The sequence below is a fragment of the Phocoena phocoena genome, chromosome 3 (assembly GCF_963924675.1).
Source record: "Phocoena phocoena chromosome 3, mPhoPho1.1, whole genome shotgun sequence".
NCBI classification, from domain to species: domain Eukaryota; kingdom Metazoa; phylum Chordata; class Mammalia; order Artiodactyla; family Phocoenidae; genus Phocoena; species Phocoena phocoena.
In genome coordinates, this window is record NC_089221.1 from 107,050,052 (window position 1) to 107,065,633 (window position 15,582).

A 15,582-nucleotide genomic window follows, 5' to 3' on the forward strand; every position below is an offset into this window, starting at 1 on the left:
AAATGAAGAATGTACAAGACTAAATGTAGATTAGACTTAGGCATAAGGGCTAGAACTGAAATGCTCTATATATGAAAGAAGTCAAGAATCATTATGATTGACCTCATAGTACCCTAGGAAGGTATACTTTTCTGACACTGCTTATTTGAGTACAGAAAGTCATGACAGCAACAGTGAAAAGTAAAAAAATTTACTAGTTTCCTCACAGCTTAGTTCTTGTTGTTTTTTTTTTTTTTGCGGTACGCGGGCCTCTCACTGTTGTGGCCTCTCCCGTTGCAGAGCACAGGCTCCGGAGGCGCAGGCTCAGCGGCCATGGCTCACGGGCCTAGCTGCTCCGTGGCATGTGGGATCTTCCCGGACCGGAGCACGAACCCGCGTCCCCTGCATCGGCCGTCGGACTCTCAACCACTGCGCCACCAGGGAAGTCCCACAGCTTAGTTTTTTTAAAGCATCATCTTAATTTTCTGTTGGCCCTCATTTTCCACATTTATTTGGTTTACTACAAGACCTTATTTCATCCCCTCCTAAGCCATAGATAAATAATTCACTAATTGCATCAGCTACAGGATAATTTTATATTTAGAACTTCAGAAATGTCCTCCCTTGGCTAATATAAACCATGTTTTAAAACCAATATTAAACTGGCTATCATCTACACAGCTGAAATTTATTTTTAACTCCACAAAAATTTTCAGTTACACTATAAAAATGATCACTATTATTAAAAAAAAGTCTGACATGTGTGTACCATGTTTTATTATCTTATATTTTTACACCCTATTATCTTCCAAATTAATTTGGCAGAGTATTTGGGAAACAGTCTAGGAATTTAAAGGAAAAAATGAAATCACAGTAAGATGGAGTCTTAAAATAGCCTGAACTGAGGATTAGTGTTTAATTGAGAACTTTCTGACGATGCCATGATTTTGAAGTAAAGCAGAACTTTTTCAACTTTTCCAGACCTTTTAACAATGTGGCAAATTTCATTTTGCTCCTGTAGCTGTATTAATCCATTATACTCTTGGGCAAATGGAGCCCAAAACTTATCTCTACTACATAAACAAATTCAAACAAATAAGCCTTCAGACATTACTCAATCCTGAAGGACATTCAGGAAGTTTGAGATCAGATCACACACTTTTTGTAATTGTGTTCAGAAAAACTAGGCCTCTCTGACAAAATATCAAGGTAAAGAAGCCTAAGTACAAATATAGAAGATGAGGAGAGTCAATAATTTGCGATGTTTTGGTTGAAATTGAGGGCTTTTCTCAACCTGGACTATTTCTACGAAACAGTGGTTTTTGGAAGTATTTTAATATCAATTCCATTTATTAATTCAAAAGATATTTACTGAGTATCTACTGCATGTTAGAATGCCTCAGAGACATTAATGAATAAAACAGATTTCTGCCCAAATGGAGCTTACATTCTATCTGGGGGACAGTAAAAGCAATAAAGACCATAAGCAAGTGCGTTAGAAGGTGATAAGTGCTAGAGAATAAACAAAAATTATTACTCTGGTAAATCTAGTCAGTATTAATCTAGTAGATCTATACAGCGTTTTATCTTTAATAGTAATCCATTAAATTACATAAATTATACAGTAATCTATACCTAACCTAGGAATTCTATGTAGTATGGTAAATACTATATACTATATAGTATAGTGTATCTTTTATAGAAAAAACTTGCTTTATCAGGAACTCTATAGAATCATACCGATAATCGTATCAATGATTTAGAATGTTATTATCCATAGTAAACAACAGATTAAAAATGACATTTAACCCAAACTTCATATTTGTTGTGGTTGGTATTAATCCAAGAGACAAAATACTCACAAAACCATTCTACGTCCACAGCTGACAAGGCTTTTACATGCAAGTAAACATAAAGTTGTGAATCTGCTGGGTTATATGGTCATCTCCTGGGTATCCCGGTAGTTTTGATTTGAAAAGAGTTTAGATACGGATCATTTTTTAAACTACCTTTTATAAAACTACAAAACTAACACAAATCTTTGGAGGCCACTATTGGAGATACACTTACCAAATTACACAGAGCACTCAGATTTTATTATTCAATGGATTGCGGTTATATACAGGCTCCCCACACAAAAATTTTCATTTGGGTTTTAGGGCACTGGCCTGGTTTTCTGCAATATACCATTTACATGGGCTGGATAGGTAACCTCTCTACCTCTGACACTGGTTACTAACATCAGTTTGAAAGATTTCACATCTAACTTTGTACATGATTTAATTAGAACAAAAAAACCTAACTCTCATAAGTATGAGTAACATCATTTCTGTGAATAATACAAAAGTACTTTCCAGTTTCCTGTGACCCTGCTACCATTTGAAAGCTCATTATGGCACTCTGTTCCAAGCTCTAAAAACGTGTTTAATCCATATGATGTCAGAGAAGTTGCCAAAAAAGGCTAAGAATCATGGTGGCTGAAAAGTAATTATCCAGTTAAGTATTTAACAATTTCCAGCTATTTGGTTTAAAGTTTATGGTTGTAGCATCCTCAGGGCCCCAATCTAGCCCTGATATGTGGTTAGGAAGATTGCCTGGAGACAAGATTGTAACCAACTGGTTATAAGCTCAGAAATAACTACAGTCATGGATGGAGTTAATACTTTGTCTCTGAAGACACTATTAATAACAATACCAGACGGCTCACTTCTCCCTGTCACCTGGGTTCAGGTTCTTATATGTTGAATGAGATTGGAAAGACAGAAAAAATGTGTCACCTGGGTATTTACATATGCAAAGTTTGAGGGGCTGTAGCAGGGAGTGTGTAGCACCATCTGGATGAAGACATGGAATGGCTTATCCTGACGGTATTGAATATTTTTAATTGTATTTTAAATTTTTTCCCCAGTTTTTCATACTTTTCATATGTCTCTTCTCTTTTTTGGTCAATTGAAAAGTATTTATTAGGTGGCTAGAAGGTAAGCCATCTCTAGTCAGGCTTGCTGATGGGGCTTCTCTTGGAAACAGTATTGGGTTAAAGGTTCCCATCCACAGTGCCAGATTCTCCAAGAGCACTGAAAAGAGCCCAGACACATGGGTGACTCTGTGCACACAGGCTGAAGGCTAACTCACCTTGGCAAGCTCCAGTGCGGATGTTGGGGATGAAGCCCCGCCGGCAGGGCTGAGGCTGGGCGGGACACATCTCACAGGGGTGGCCCCAGGCCCGTCCAATGGTGGCACAGCACAGAGTCTTTGTGCAGACAATGCCTGTCAGCTGCCCTTGGCACATCTGGTTGTTGACCTGAGTGAAACATGGGCCTGTCCTGTAATCTGGAATGTGAAAGAAGACAGAAAGACAGGTTTTATGATCACACACCAATCTTACACCAGGACCTCCAAATACATAAAACAGAGACTCTTCTGATGAAAACATTGCACAACAAAAGGCCAATGTGTTTGATTTTGAAAATTCTTAATTTTTCAATATTGAGAAGTGCATTACAAGAATTCAATGTATTCTACCCTAGACACTGTAAATAGATGGCTCAAGGGTTGTGTCTGGGACACAGATGTGTTTTCTTGGCCGCCTAATGTTTTAAAAGAATTTAAATGAGTATCCAACATTTTTAAATGGGGAAATTTCACATGAAATTTATATTTCTGGCTTATCTTAAAAAGTTGGAAGTTCTGCCCATGCTAGGCCTGATATGTTGCATGGCAGTAGTGGAGTGAAGGGTGTCCCCTCTATGACAGCACCGCCACAGCCACCCAGCCCTCTTCACTCACTGGTGTGCGTCACCTGTGCCCTGATGGCACCTGCTTTAATGGCTCCTCTTTACCTAGAAAAATTTCTTCTTTCACTAGGTGGTCAAGAGTTCAGAAAATCAAAACAGAACCAATGAAGATATACCCTTCCATATCACATCTATATTTGGGCAGTCCAGAATGTCTATAATCATTTAGTTCTAACAATTGATTTCTGTTTCCTTGTCAGTCTGTTTAGTTCTATGTGTAGCTCAGCTTGGAACACAGTACTAATAAGGCCCATGGTCATGGATTCTTTCCAAGTTAATATTATATGATCTCTATTCTCTAGAAGATGATTGTACAATTGTCCAGCTCGGTTATGATGATGATAAAAACGTTAGCAAATGTGTGTCACTTATGATCTACACGCAGACTCTTCTATGAATATTAAGGACAGCTATTATGACCCTTGGGTCACAAAGTGGTTCATGGACCAGCAACATATGCATCACTCAGGAGCTGGTTAGAAATGCAGACTGAGGCCTCATACCAGACACACTGACTTAGAATATGCATTTAACAAGATATTTAGGAGAGCCATACACACCTTAAAGTTTAAGAAGGACAGATCCAGACTACAAGCAACTTGAAAGCTGCGCATTTCTATTATATCTCTCTCTTCCTGCTATAATTTACTTAAATGACTCTTTAAGATGATCGGGGGCTTCCCTGGTGGCGCAGTGGTTGAGAGTCCGCCTGCCGATGCAGGGGACGCGGGTTCGTGCCCCGGTGCGGGAAGATCCCACATGCCGCGGAGCGGCTGGGCCCGTGAGCCATGGACGCTGAGCCTGCGCATGTGGAGCCTGTGCTCCGCAAAGGGAGAGGCCACAACAGTGAGAGGCCCGCGTACCGCAAAAAAAAAAGAAAAAAAAAAAGATGATTGGTATATGTATATTATTTTAAGCAGAACTGAATTATTAATGGATTTTTAATTTGTTGCTTGTGTTTTGAAAGACACAGAAAATCAGAGAAAGGTCAGTTTCCCGAAGACTGACCAATTAAATGATTAACATTTGTTATAAAATTACAACAGAAATATGTGAAAAAGTTTTTCCCCCATTTACAGAGATTTGTATGCATACAGTTTATTAACTCTTGGGAATGTAAGAGGATAGTCAGGATTTCCTGATAAGCCTTAATGCGAATGACATAATTCCATTTGAAGGGGAAAGCCAGAACAAGTTTATTTCAGATTTTTGTAAGAACGAAACAATGTTACATTCCATGGAAGAACAGTCAATAATGTTGGTAAGATTTTTATGAAAAACTGTTACTGGGAAATATCAAACTTGGATATAATTTAACATTCAAAATGCTAAACAAGAACAACTTAGATATCATCTAAATGCTACAGTATGACAAAAATACACCTTAGAGCCACATAAAATTTCTGTTTCTTAATGAAGAATGAGGCTTTGTCAGATACAAGAACATTTTAAAAGTTCAATATAAAGGGAAAAAATCTAAAATAGGTAACTTTTTTAGCAAGCTGGCTTAACATTCTGTTACTCTGCAACTGAACTTCAACAAAAATAGCTCATTTTAATCCATTACACAAGAACAGATGTGCTGGCTGCAAATCGCGTTTTTGAAGAAGACAATCTTTGTATTATACATGTAGATATGTCAACCTTGTAAAGAAGCATGCTTCCCATACCACAAATTGCCAGGTCATAAATTTTTCAAACCCACTCTATTGTCCTTCAGGCAACACGTTATTTTGCCATTTTAAATAAATATTAGACTTACGATAAATTGTATCACGTTCTGAACAAGTAGGGAAAAGCCCACTTTTCACCAAGTCTCTTTTTCTGTTTTTTTTTTCATAGATTCATGCATATATACCTACGTTCACATTCTGTACCCTTTTAGGATTCCCAGAGAGAAGCCTGCATAGCCTCTCTCATAATCTCATTCTTAAGTAAACCAGTTTGTCAGGAAATGCCTTCCTTCTAACTACAGCACCTTCTTAAAATTAGGTCCTCTTAGTCTGATCTTCTTGGAGAAGAGGACTATCTTGACAAGGATAGCTGTTTGTCCCTGCAAACGACCTTGCATGTTAAAGGCCCTAATTAAGCCAACCCCAGACTCCCTTTCCCAGGAACAGAGTTTACCATTCCTTATTTCTTCTGCCTGTATTTCCCTTCATTAAGACTGTGCTTCAGAATCTATTTTCTTACATGGTTACACTTTGCTTTCTGGTTGGCAAGTGATTACCTTAAAATTTAAACTTACAATGTAACCTATTTATTCCAGAATTACTCACATGTAAAATGTGAACAAATATTAGATACTGAAAAGAGATTTAAATTTCCTGATCAGATTCAAAAACATTCTGTCCCAGACATTACTAGCATTTTAATTATGGTCAAAGAGTACTAAGAGACCTTAATTAAATGTTATGATTGGCCATACACTCATCAAGTTTTCACTTCAGGTAAAATATTATTGTACCCCATGCTGACCATTCATAGGTAAGGACACACTTGCAGTGCGTTAAAGGAGTAAACTGCCTATCACTTGGTATGCTGGAACCAGTGGGTTGGAAACCGATATTTTCCTCATTACTATATGACCAAGAAAATTTTGTTAAGAATTATCCTGTGAAACACAAATGTTGCTATTTTGATTTTCAAATATCTAACTGCAATACAGTATATTAATTGGCTTTATATAATTTCACTTTTATTCACATTAAGCAATTGGTACAATTAGCAAACTCATCAAAAACTTAAATTCATTAAGGTGTAACTTATACATCTGTTTTAAATGTATAAACTATTCGGTATATAACTATTTAAATGTATAAACTATAAGGTATTACTATTCATCTGTTTTAAATGTACAATTCAATGATTTTTCATAAATTTTATTGAATTGTGCAACCATCACCACAATCCAACTTTAGGACATTTGCATCACCCCAAAAAGATTCCTTGTGCTCATTCCCAGCCCCCATCAACCACTAATCTTTCTGTCACTATAAATCTGCCTTTTCTGGACAATTTCATAGAAATGGAATCATATGATATGTGATCTTTCTTGTCTGGCTTCTTTTGGTTAGCATAACGTTCTTGAGGATCATCCATGCTATGGCATGGGTCAGTACTTCAATCCTTTTTACTGCTGAATAATATTCCACTATATGATTATACCACATCTGATAACCAACCAGTGGCCTTTTGCTGGGCCGTACAGTGAGCACATGTTTAACTTTTAAAGAAACTGTCAAACTGTTTTCCAAAATGACTTCATGGTTTTATATTCCTACCAGTAATCAGTGAGAATTCCAATTCCTCCACAGCCATGCTAATATTTTCTAGTTTCTATCTTTATTATTATAGCCTATGTTACCATTTTACTTTAAATAAATACAATTGAATATAGTTGGGAATTTTGCTATATTTCACAAGTCCTCTTAATATAACTAGAGATGCTAAACAGTGATAGCTAACCAAAGATGAGCATTATTGTCATATGGACAACCAGACAACCTTTGCAGAGGTTTCCAGAAGGTAAAGACAAAAACAGGTCTGCTGGGGATTTGGGATTGAGGGAGAAATTATTTATTTATTTATTCATTTATTTTTTTTGCTTATTTATTCTTTTTGTTTTGTTTTGTGGAAGAGATGAGGATTACTAAAAGTCAATGGGAATGACCTAGTTGAAAGGGAGGGTTTCTGATTACCATAGAGAATAATAATTTCTAGTATAAGACCCCTAAGGAGTCAGGCTGAGAATGAAACCAGAATTTGTGTGGAGTTATCCTTAGACAGGAGAAGAAAAGCACTGTTCTTGTAACCCAAGGGAGGAATGGCAGGCTGCACAGAGATGTAGGCATGTTTATATAGTAGAGGAAAATGAGCAATGTCCTCTCAGATACCTTCTCTTTTCTTTGTAAAACAGGAGGTGGGACAGTAGGTCTTTGGCAGAGGTTAGCTGGGGTGTCAGATCTCGGAGGCTAACTGAGATGGACACTGCAGATACCAAGAGAGGGAGCTGACCTGAGAATCCAGCAGATTCCCAGGTGACAACAGCACCTCTCTATGGTGGAAGAATAAGATGAACTTATAATGGGACCCATGTGTCTGTTTTGTGACTTTTTCCAACAGCTCTAGGCAGCTGAGAAGCTCACTCAGAGATAAGCATTCATCTAGGATTAGGGTTTTGTCTGTCAGAGAAGAAAAAAATTCAGAATGGCAAGGGGGTGTAAGGTGTTGTTAGACATATTTTGAAATTATAGACTACGGAATCTAAGCTGGATGAGCTGGGAAGTGAAAAAAGGAATGGATTTACAGATTAAGAAGTGGGAGAAAGCAGTAAGATCAATAGACTAGGTGTCCCCAAGAAGCCCCACATGAGGCGGGATATTAGTCACAGTGATAGCAATACATCAGCTGTCCATGTGGCTGTAGTAGTATTTATTTAACTGTCCGCAGAATGCAGTTAAGGTTCACAACTGCACAGATGTACACTCCATAATTTAGGAAAGCTACCCATAACTACTGTAATGTAAATGACATCCCCTGGAGTTGTGCAATCAAATAATCCCATAAAGATATCCAAAATTCCATTCATCCCCACTTTAGTACACAAATAATTGCCTGATCCCAGAAGGTGTATGAAAATATGTGAGATTTCCCATCAAGCTGCACAGTCTTTGGACTTAAGCAAGAAGGCATTTCCATTCTTTCCATTCTCAGGAACCAAAGAAATACAACATGCAATCAAGTGATCGTCTTGTGTGGGAGCGGCAGACATGAGTGAGTACAATGAAGAACTATGGAATGTGTATAATCTAAGTCTAATGATCCTGGCCATATGACAGCCTCCTTTGAGTAATGGAGTTTTTGACATAGCAATTACAAATAAGGTTTAGTGCATTCCATTATGGTTCTAATTGAGAATCTATCTAGTCAGTCTGCCAGCCGAAATATCTGATCACAGATATAACTGGAGCATGCAGAGAAGGCAACCACTCTAATTATAGTTTCCTTAGTCTCAATAAAATTTGCCTAAATGTCTGCTGGTCCAGAATTCATTCCGGGTCTAAATATTCAGAGTTAAGTAAAGTGAAATAAGATAGCGATTATCTTCCATGATGGAAAAACATCTGTCATCCTCAGGAAATTTTAGAATTAAGTACAGAAATGTTTAAGAGAATCAAAGCCATTAATTTAATATTTTTGCTTTTAGGAACTTGTGCAAAAATTATGTACCTGTAATGTTTAATAGCATCTTGCCCATTCCATTAGATTGCCTTGTAACCACAGTTTAAAAGAAATAATTATGTAACTTATTTAGAGTTGTGATTTTTATGTTAAAATGTGACTGTACTTATACACACAACAGGATCATTTAAGTGAACTTCAGATTTTTATAAATTTGTAAGTTTGTGTACTTAGACATTTAGATTTTAATTAGGTTTATGAGAGTAACTTGAGTACTTACAAAGGTTTTTAAGTTGCACAACTGAAGTACTTAAGGGAGATATTAGGTGTACTTAATATATTAAAGCAGTTTAAAAGGTAGGGAGGTGTTTCATTAGCTACATATGAAAATGGGACCAAATACTATTTAAAGACCTCTTAAAGTGACTACTAAAATCTGCTAAACTTATTAGTAGATGAGTGATATTTATACGCTGAATTTGAAAGCTCAAGGAATATACGCTAAAGAACTGAAAGCAGGGATCTGAAGAGATATATGGACAACCATGTACACAGCACCATTATTCACAATAGTCAAGAGGTGGACACAACCCATGTGTCCATTGACTGATTAATGAATAAACGAAATACATACAATGGAATACTATTCAGTCTTAAAAAGGAAGGAAATTCTGACACATGCTACAACATGGGTGAACCTTAAGGACATTATTCTGAGTAAAGCAAACCAGCGACAAAAGGAAAAATACTGAATGATTCCACTTTCATGAAATGTCTACAGTAGTCACATTCATAGAGACAGAAAGTAGAATGGTGCTCGTCAGAGGCTGGAGGGTAGATGGGGAGTTAAGTGTTTAATGGGTTTAGTTTCAGTTTTGTAAGACAAAAAAGTTCTGTGGATGGATGGTGGTGATGGTAGCACAACAATGTGCATGTATTTAATGTCACTGAAATGTACACTTAAAAATGGTTAAGATGGTAAGTTTCCCATTACGTGTATTTTACACAATTAAAAAATATTTTTAAAAAGCTCCCGGGGCTTCCCTGGTGACGCAGTGGTTGAGAGTCCGCCTGCCGATGCAGGGGACACGGGTTCGTGCCCCGGTGCGGGAAGATCCCACATGCCGCGGAGCAGCTAAGCCACTGCCGCTGAGCCTGCGCGTCCGGAGCCTGTGCTCCGCAACGGGAGAGGCCACATCAGTGAGAGTCCCGCGTACCGCAAAAAAAAAAAAAAAAAGCTCCCAGAATGACCAGGGTTTTGAAAGTATACTTAAAAAAGCAAACCTGAATTTTTAACACCAAAACAAATAAACTTTGAGTCTTTTTCATATACAGAGTCACCACTGAGGGCACTGAAACATCCCCCTTCCACACTGCTCACCTGCTTTGGGATGGATATTTATGCTGTTTACAACTGAGCACAAGTGCACACAGTGCTGCATGGGTCTTCTTCACTGCATAGCTTGGCAGATTTTCTGTAAGGTCAGTTCCGAGGTCTGGAATTGGTGGGTCAAGTAGCCAGTTTGAAAAATATTACGGAATTGCTCTCTGAATAGGTGGTACCAATTTACACTATTATTTCCTCACACTCCTTCCAACACTGAGTAGAAGCAAACGGTTTAATTTTTATTAATTTAATGAGTGAAAAATGGTATCTCATTGTTTCCCTGACTCATTGTCCCTACTTATTGACAATCAAGAGAAGAAAATTAACTCTGTGGCAGGCACTTTATAATGACCCTTTCTATAAACTATCTCACTTTATTTTGATGTGCTAACAAAGTATTTTTGTCATTTTTACACATGAAAAAACTAAAAATTAGACATTAAGTTATATGTGAAGAATCAAAGAGCTGGTAAAAAGAAATGTATGGATACCAAGGGGGAAAGGAGAGGGGAATGGGAGGAATTGGGAGATTGGGATTGACACATATACATTACTGATACTATGTATAAAATAGACAACTAATGAGAACCTACTGTATAGCACAGGGAACTCTACTTAATACACTGTGGTGACCTAAATGGGAAGGAAATCCAAAAAAGAGGGGATATAGGTATACGTATAGCTGATTCATTTTGTTATACAGTAGAAACCAACACAACACTGTAAAGCAACGATACTCCAATTAAAATTAATTTAAAAAAAAAGTGAAGCTGACATTGGACTTGGCCATCCACTTCATACCAAAGCACTGCACCATGCACGACGGCATTCATGAGACCCCGAGAGTGAACATCCACAGTCTCAGCTTTTGGTAGCTTTGCCTTCTCCTAACAGATCAAAGTCCTTTAGCATTTAAATGAATATTGTCACCACTCCACAAATGCCTCCTCCCATCCAATGTACAATCTCCTAATTCCCAATGAGCAAGCCTGGTCTTGCTTTGTTTCTGATTTCTCCCAAAGATGAGTCTCCATCTAGCCAGATTATGTTAGGGACAAATTCTCTCTCTTACACTGAGAGAAACATTAAAGACTTTGCTTCTGCAAATAGATGAGTAACTATTTTAATTACCACAGTTGCATTGCATTTTGTTTCTAACATAATATCGTTATTTAATATTTCAGTGGAATGTGGACTCAGCAAATAAGGACCCCTTTCACCACCCTCTACATACAGTCCTTCAAAGCACAAGGCTACTGCTGACATCAAAGAGCACTTGAAGAATGAAGAGGCAGGAAAGATAATTAGGTACTGGCCAGTGATGCAAACAAAATTGCTATCTTTGATGTCACGTTTCATAAGGATGAGGGCCATCAGAGATGTGGTCCTAAAACTCATGGCCTATGAACTTAAAGTGCACTCTCCCAAGAGCAAAGCCAATTAACTTACTTTAAGGATGACAAAAATTGCTTAAGATTATAAACTAGTAAGATTATTTAAGCAGAAAGATATTGTCACTTCTGAAAAAGAAAGTTAAAAAGACAAAAATATGTTGTCATGAGTTAATAAGGGAACCACAGACATAAATGATTAACACAGAAGATGGATAATATGCAAGTCAAATCAACAAAGTACCAAATTTTATGGTAGCTAAGAAAAACCTATAGTATAATTAAGTAAGCCTGAATAATTTCAGGGAAAAGTAATATGGGCTCACAAACATTTATCCATTATCAATAAACTCAGAAACAGAATCAATGGAAACCAGTGTTTGAACAGACCTTATACATCCCTTGCACCAAATACAATAAGGTCACAAGACTGGATTAAAGCAGCAGTGAATAAAATATTAGGCACAGTTTGATGACAGAGTCTTTATGTAATAATATGGATGCAATGTACTGTTTTCTTTTTTTTTTTTTTTTTTTTTGTGGTACGCGGGCCTCCCACTATTGTGGCCTCTCCCGTTGCGGAGCACAGGCTCCGGACGCGCAGGCTCAGCGGCAGTGGCTTAGCTGCTCCGCGGCATGTGGGATCTTCCCAGACTGGGGCACGAACCCACGTCCCCTGCATCGGCAGGCGGACTCTCAACCGCTGCGCCACCAGGGAAGCCCTGTACTGTTTTCTTTCTGAAATTTCTGCCTAAATCAACTCCTCCTGAGCCATGTAGGCAGCTATATACATGCACTGAGTCAACCAAACGTCATAAATCACAGCTTTCCCAGGAAACATGTCGCAGTATATGACTGGAAAACCAAAGCCCTTCTCTATGATTCTGCCCTGACATAGAACTTCCAGTATAACATTTAACCAGCCAGGGCGGGGCTGGGATTTCTCCTGAGAAGAGAGCAAATGCCATGTGATCCATTTAATGGGGTTTTAACTATTTGGGAGTTTTAGGGAAATGCTGAAGAGCAAAAAAGACCATAGGTCATAAGGCCTTCTGAAAGGACACAGGTAGCATCTATCATTAGATCCATTTGACTTGCAAAGGGGGAGGCCCTTCCTCTGGGACTAGCCACATGAAGAACAGCAAAGAGTCCCCAGACCCTGCTGGCAGGGGTGGTCCAGCATGGGTGGTGGTCTACACTGGTAAAGTGATTCATTCCTGGCTCTCTGGTTGGAGCCTATACCTGTTCCTCGTACATCAGGACCAGGAGAGGCTCAAGAGCAAAATATGCCCCTGTGACCTCTCAGCAGGAAGGTTACAGTACTAAAATTGCAGCTCAGTAAAATAAAAAAGGACTATATCTTACACAGCCTGCAAGTTTGTAACCGCTGGAGAAACCCAGGTAGCTTGACTGGTATAGGTATTAAGGGAATTTGCTTCATGAATAGACAAACACATATTAAAAGACTAAAGTCTTTTTTTGGTTCAAGAAAGTAAACCCTTTCAATATTCAGACTCAACCGAAGAGCAGAAAAACAAGCGGTCACTGTCTCAAGCTAAATTAGTTGTCTAGAAGATCAGACAGAAGAAATAGCTTACAGCACAGAGCAAAATGTCTAAGAAATTAATATAATAAGTAAAAGATGAGACTTGGAAGACAGAGATTGAAGACAAGAATGTAAATAATATGAATTCCAAAAAAAGATTAAAAAAAAAACAGTAGAAAATAAAGAAATAATAGGAAAAAAAGAATTCCTAAGCTTAAGTGAAAAGTAGCTTTACATCTTTTGGTCACAGGGTAAAGTAAGTCAGAAAGAGAAAAACAAATATTGTATAATATCCCTTATATGTGGAATCTAGAAAAAGGATACAAATTAACTTATTTGCAAAGCAGAAATAGAGACACAGACATAGAGAATGGACATATGGATACCAGGGGGAAGTGGGGGTGGGATGAATTTGGAATTGGATTGACATATACACACTACTATATATAAAATAGATAACTAATGAGAACCTACTGTATAGCACAGGGAACTCTATTCAATGATCTATGGTGACCTAAATGGGAAGGAAATCCAAATAAGAGGGAATATATGTATACGTACAGCTGATTCACTTTGTCGTACAGCAGAAACTAACACTGTAAAGCAACTATACTCCAATAAAAATTTAAAAAATAAAAATAAATTGCTCATAGAGTCCTAGACAAGAATAATGGGAAAAAAAGATATATTAAAAAAAGCCTCACGAAATCTCTGAATATCTGAACCTTAAGACTAAAAGGAAAAAAAAATCTTTCCATCTCTAGGAAGAAAGAACAGGCTATCTACAAAGAAGATGGACTAGCCTAGCATTAGTCTTCCCATTTGTAGTATAGAGAGTTAAAATACAGTGAAACAACATTTACAGGTTATTAATTTATAATTTTTGAGAAAGGATTCTTGAAACAAAAGAACTATATGGTAAGACAGTAGCCTACAATAATAATGTCTGGAATTGGGGAATAGGAGAGGTACTTGCCATAATGAGAACTTGGAAATAAATTATTCCTAAGATCTCAACTTGGGACTGGGAGATGTGAACAAGTAAAATGTCTAGGAATGAGAGGAATAGGGTTTTTGTTTGTTTGTTTGTTTGTTTTTTGTGTTTTTTTTGTGGTACGTGGGCCTCTCACTGTTGTGGCCCCTCCCATTGCGGAGCACAGGCTCCGGACGCACAGGCTCAGCGGCCATGGCTCACGGGCCCAGCCGCTCCGCGGCATGTGGGATCTTCCCGGACCGGGGCACGAACCCGTGTCTCCTGCATCGGCAGGTGGACTCTCAACCACTGCGCCACCCGGGAAGCCCCAGGAATAGGTATTTTTTAATTTCTATGCCACAGAACTGTTGTAAGAGAGGAACAGATGTTTCCATACAACAGTAATCACTAGTTTAAAGAATATAGAATTTCTTAATTAAGGAAGAAGGGTAGTGGAAGCAGAAGGGTGAAATGTAAGTGATTAAGCCAAAAATGATAGCAAAGGGGAAAAAAGGAAAACTACAAAATATAATGACTTTTATACATAAAGTAAAATGATGGAAATAAACCAAATATACTGAAATCTCAATAAACACAAACATGCTTAGTTTTTAATCAAACAAAAAATCATTTGTAGATCTTATTAAAATAAGAAAATTTAGCTCTATTCTGTCTATAAGAAAACCATCAAAATGAAATGATACAAAGAGTAGAAAACAGGACAAAGAAAAACCAGGGAAAACATAAATGATATAAAGCTGAAGTAGTAATAATCAGTATCAAATAGAATGGAATTCAGGCACAAAAAGCAATATCTGAGTCCAAAAAAGCATATTTACTTAAGGTTGAAAATTACAATTCATTAAGAGGATATAAGATTTATACACTAAAACTATAATGAAATATCAATAGCAAAGTTTCAGTAAAACAAGCGTAAAGTTATGAGGAATCTTTTCAAATCTGACAGAATAGACAAAAAATAAATAGGGATACAATCAAAAAGCTTGCCTCCATAGGTGGACTTACAATTTTGTACCATATAAACAAAGAACGTGATTTTTTTTTATTTTTATGGGACATTGATTAAGGTGATCAAATACTTGGTCATAAGCACACCATCATTTCAGTGAAATTCAATACAACCTCGGGGAGTTACACTGAATATTTTCTCTTCCACAGTGTGAAAGTCTGAATCAGCTCCTTGCATAGGAGGATTTTAAGTAATGGGGCTGATGACATTCACCAGAAAAGAATACCTTGTGTTTTTTTTTTCTTAAAGGGATCACAACCAACTTTTTAAACTGCAGAATCTGTGACATGAAAAAGTA

At 37.5% G+C, this 15,582-nt stretch overlaps 1 protein-coding gene across 1 annotated transcript in view; it reads right to left on the reverse strand.

Annotated features, from left to right (window-relative positions):
* FBN2 (fibrillin 2) overlaps window positions 1-15,582 on the reverse strand; it is a 231,510-nt gene that overhangs the window by 164,883 nt on the left and 51,045 nt on the right. Inside the window, exon 6 of the mRNA XM_065873429.1 lies at window positions 3,112-3,309. Coding sequence (XP_065729501.1) covers window positions 3,112-3,309 — 198 coding nt within the window. The remainder of the gene's footprint in view (window positions 1-3,111; window positions 3,310-15,582) is intronic.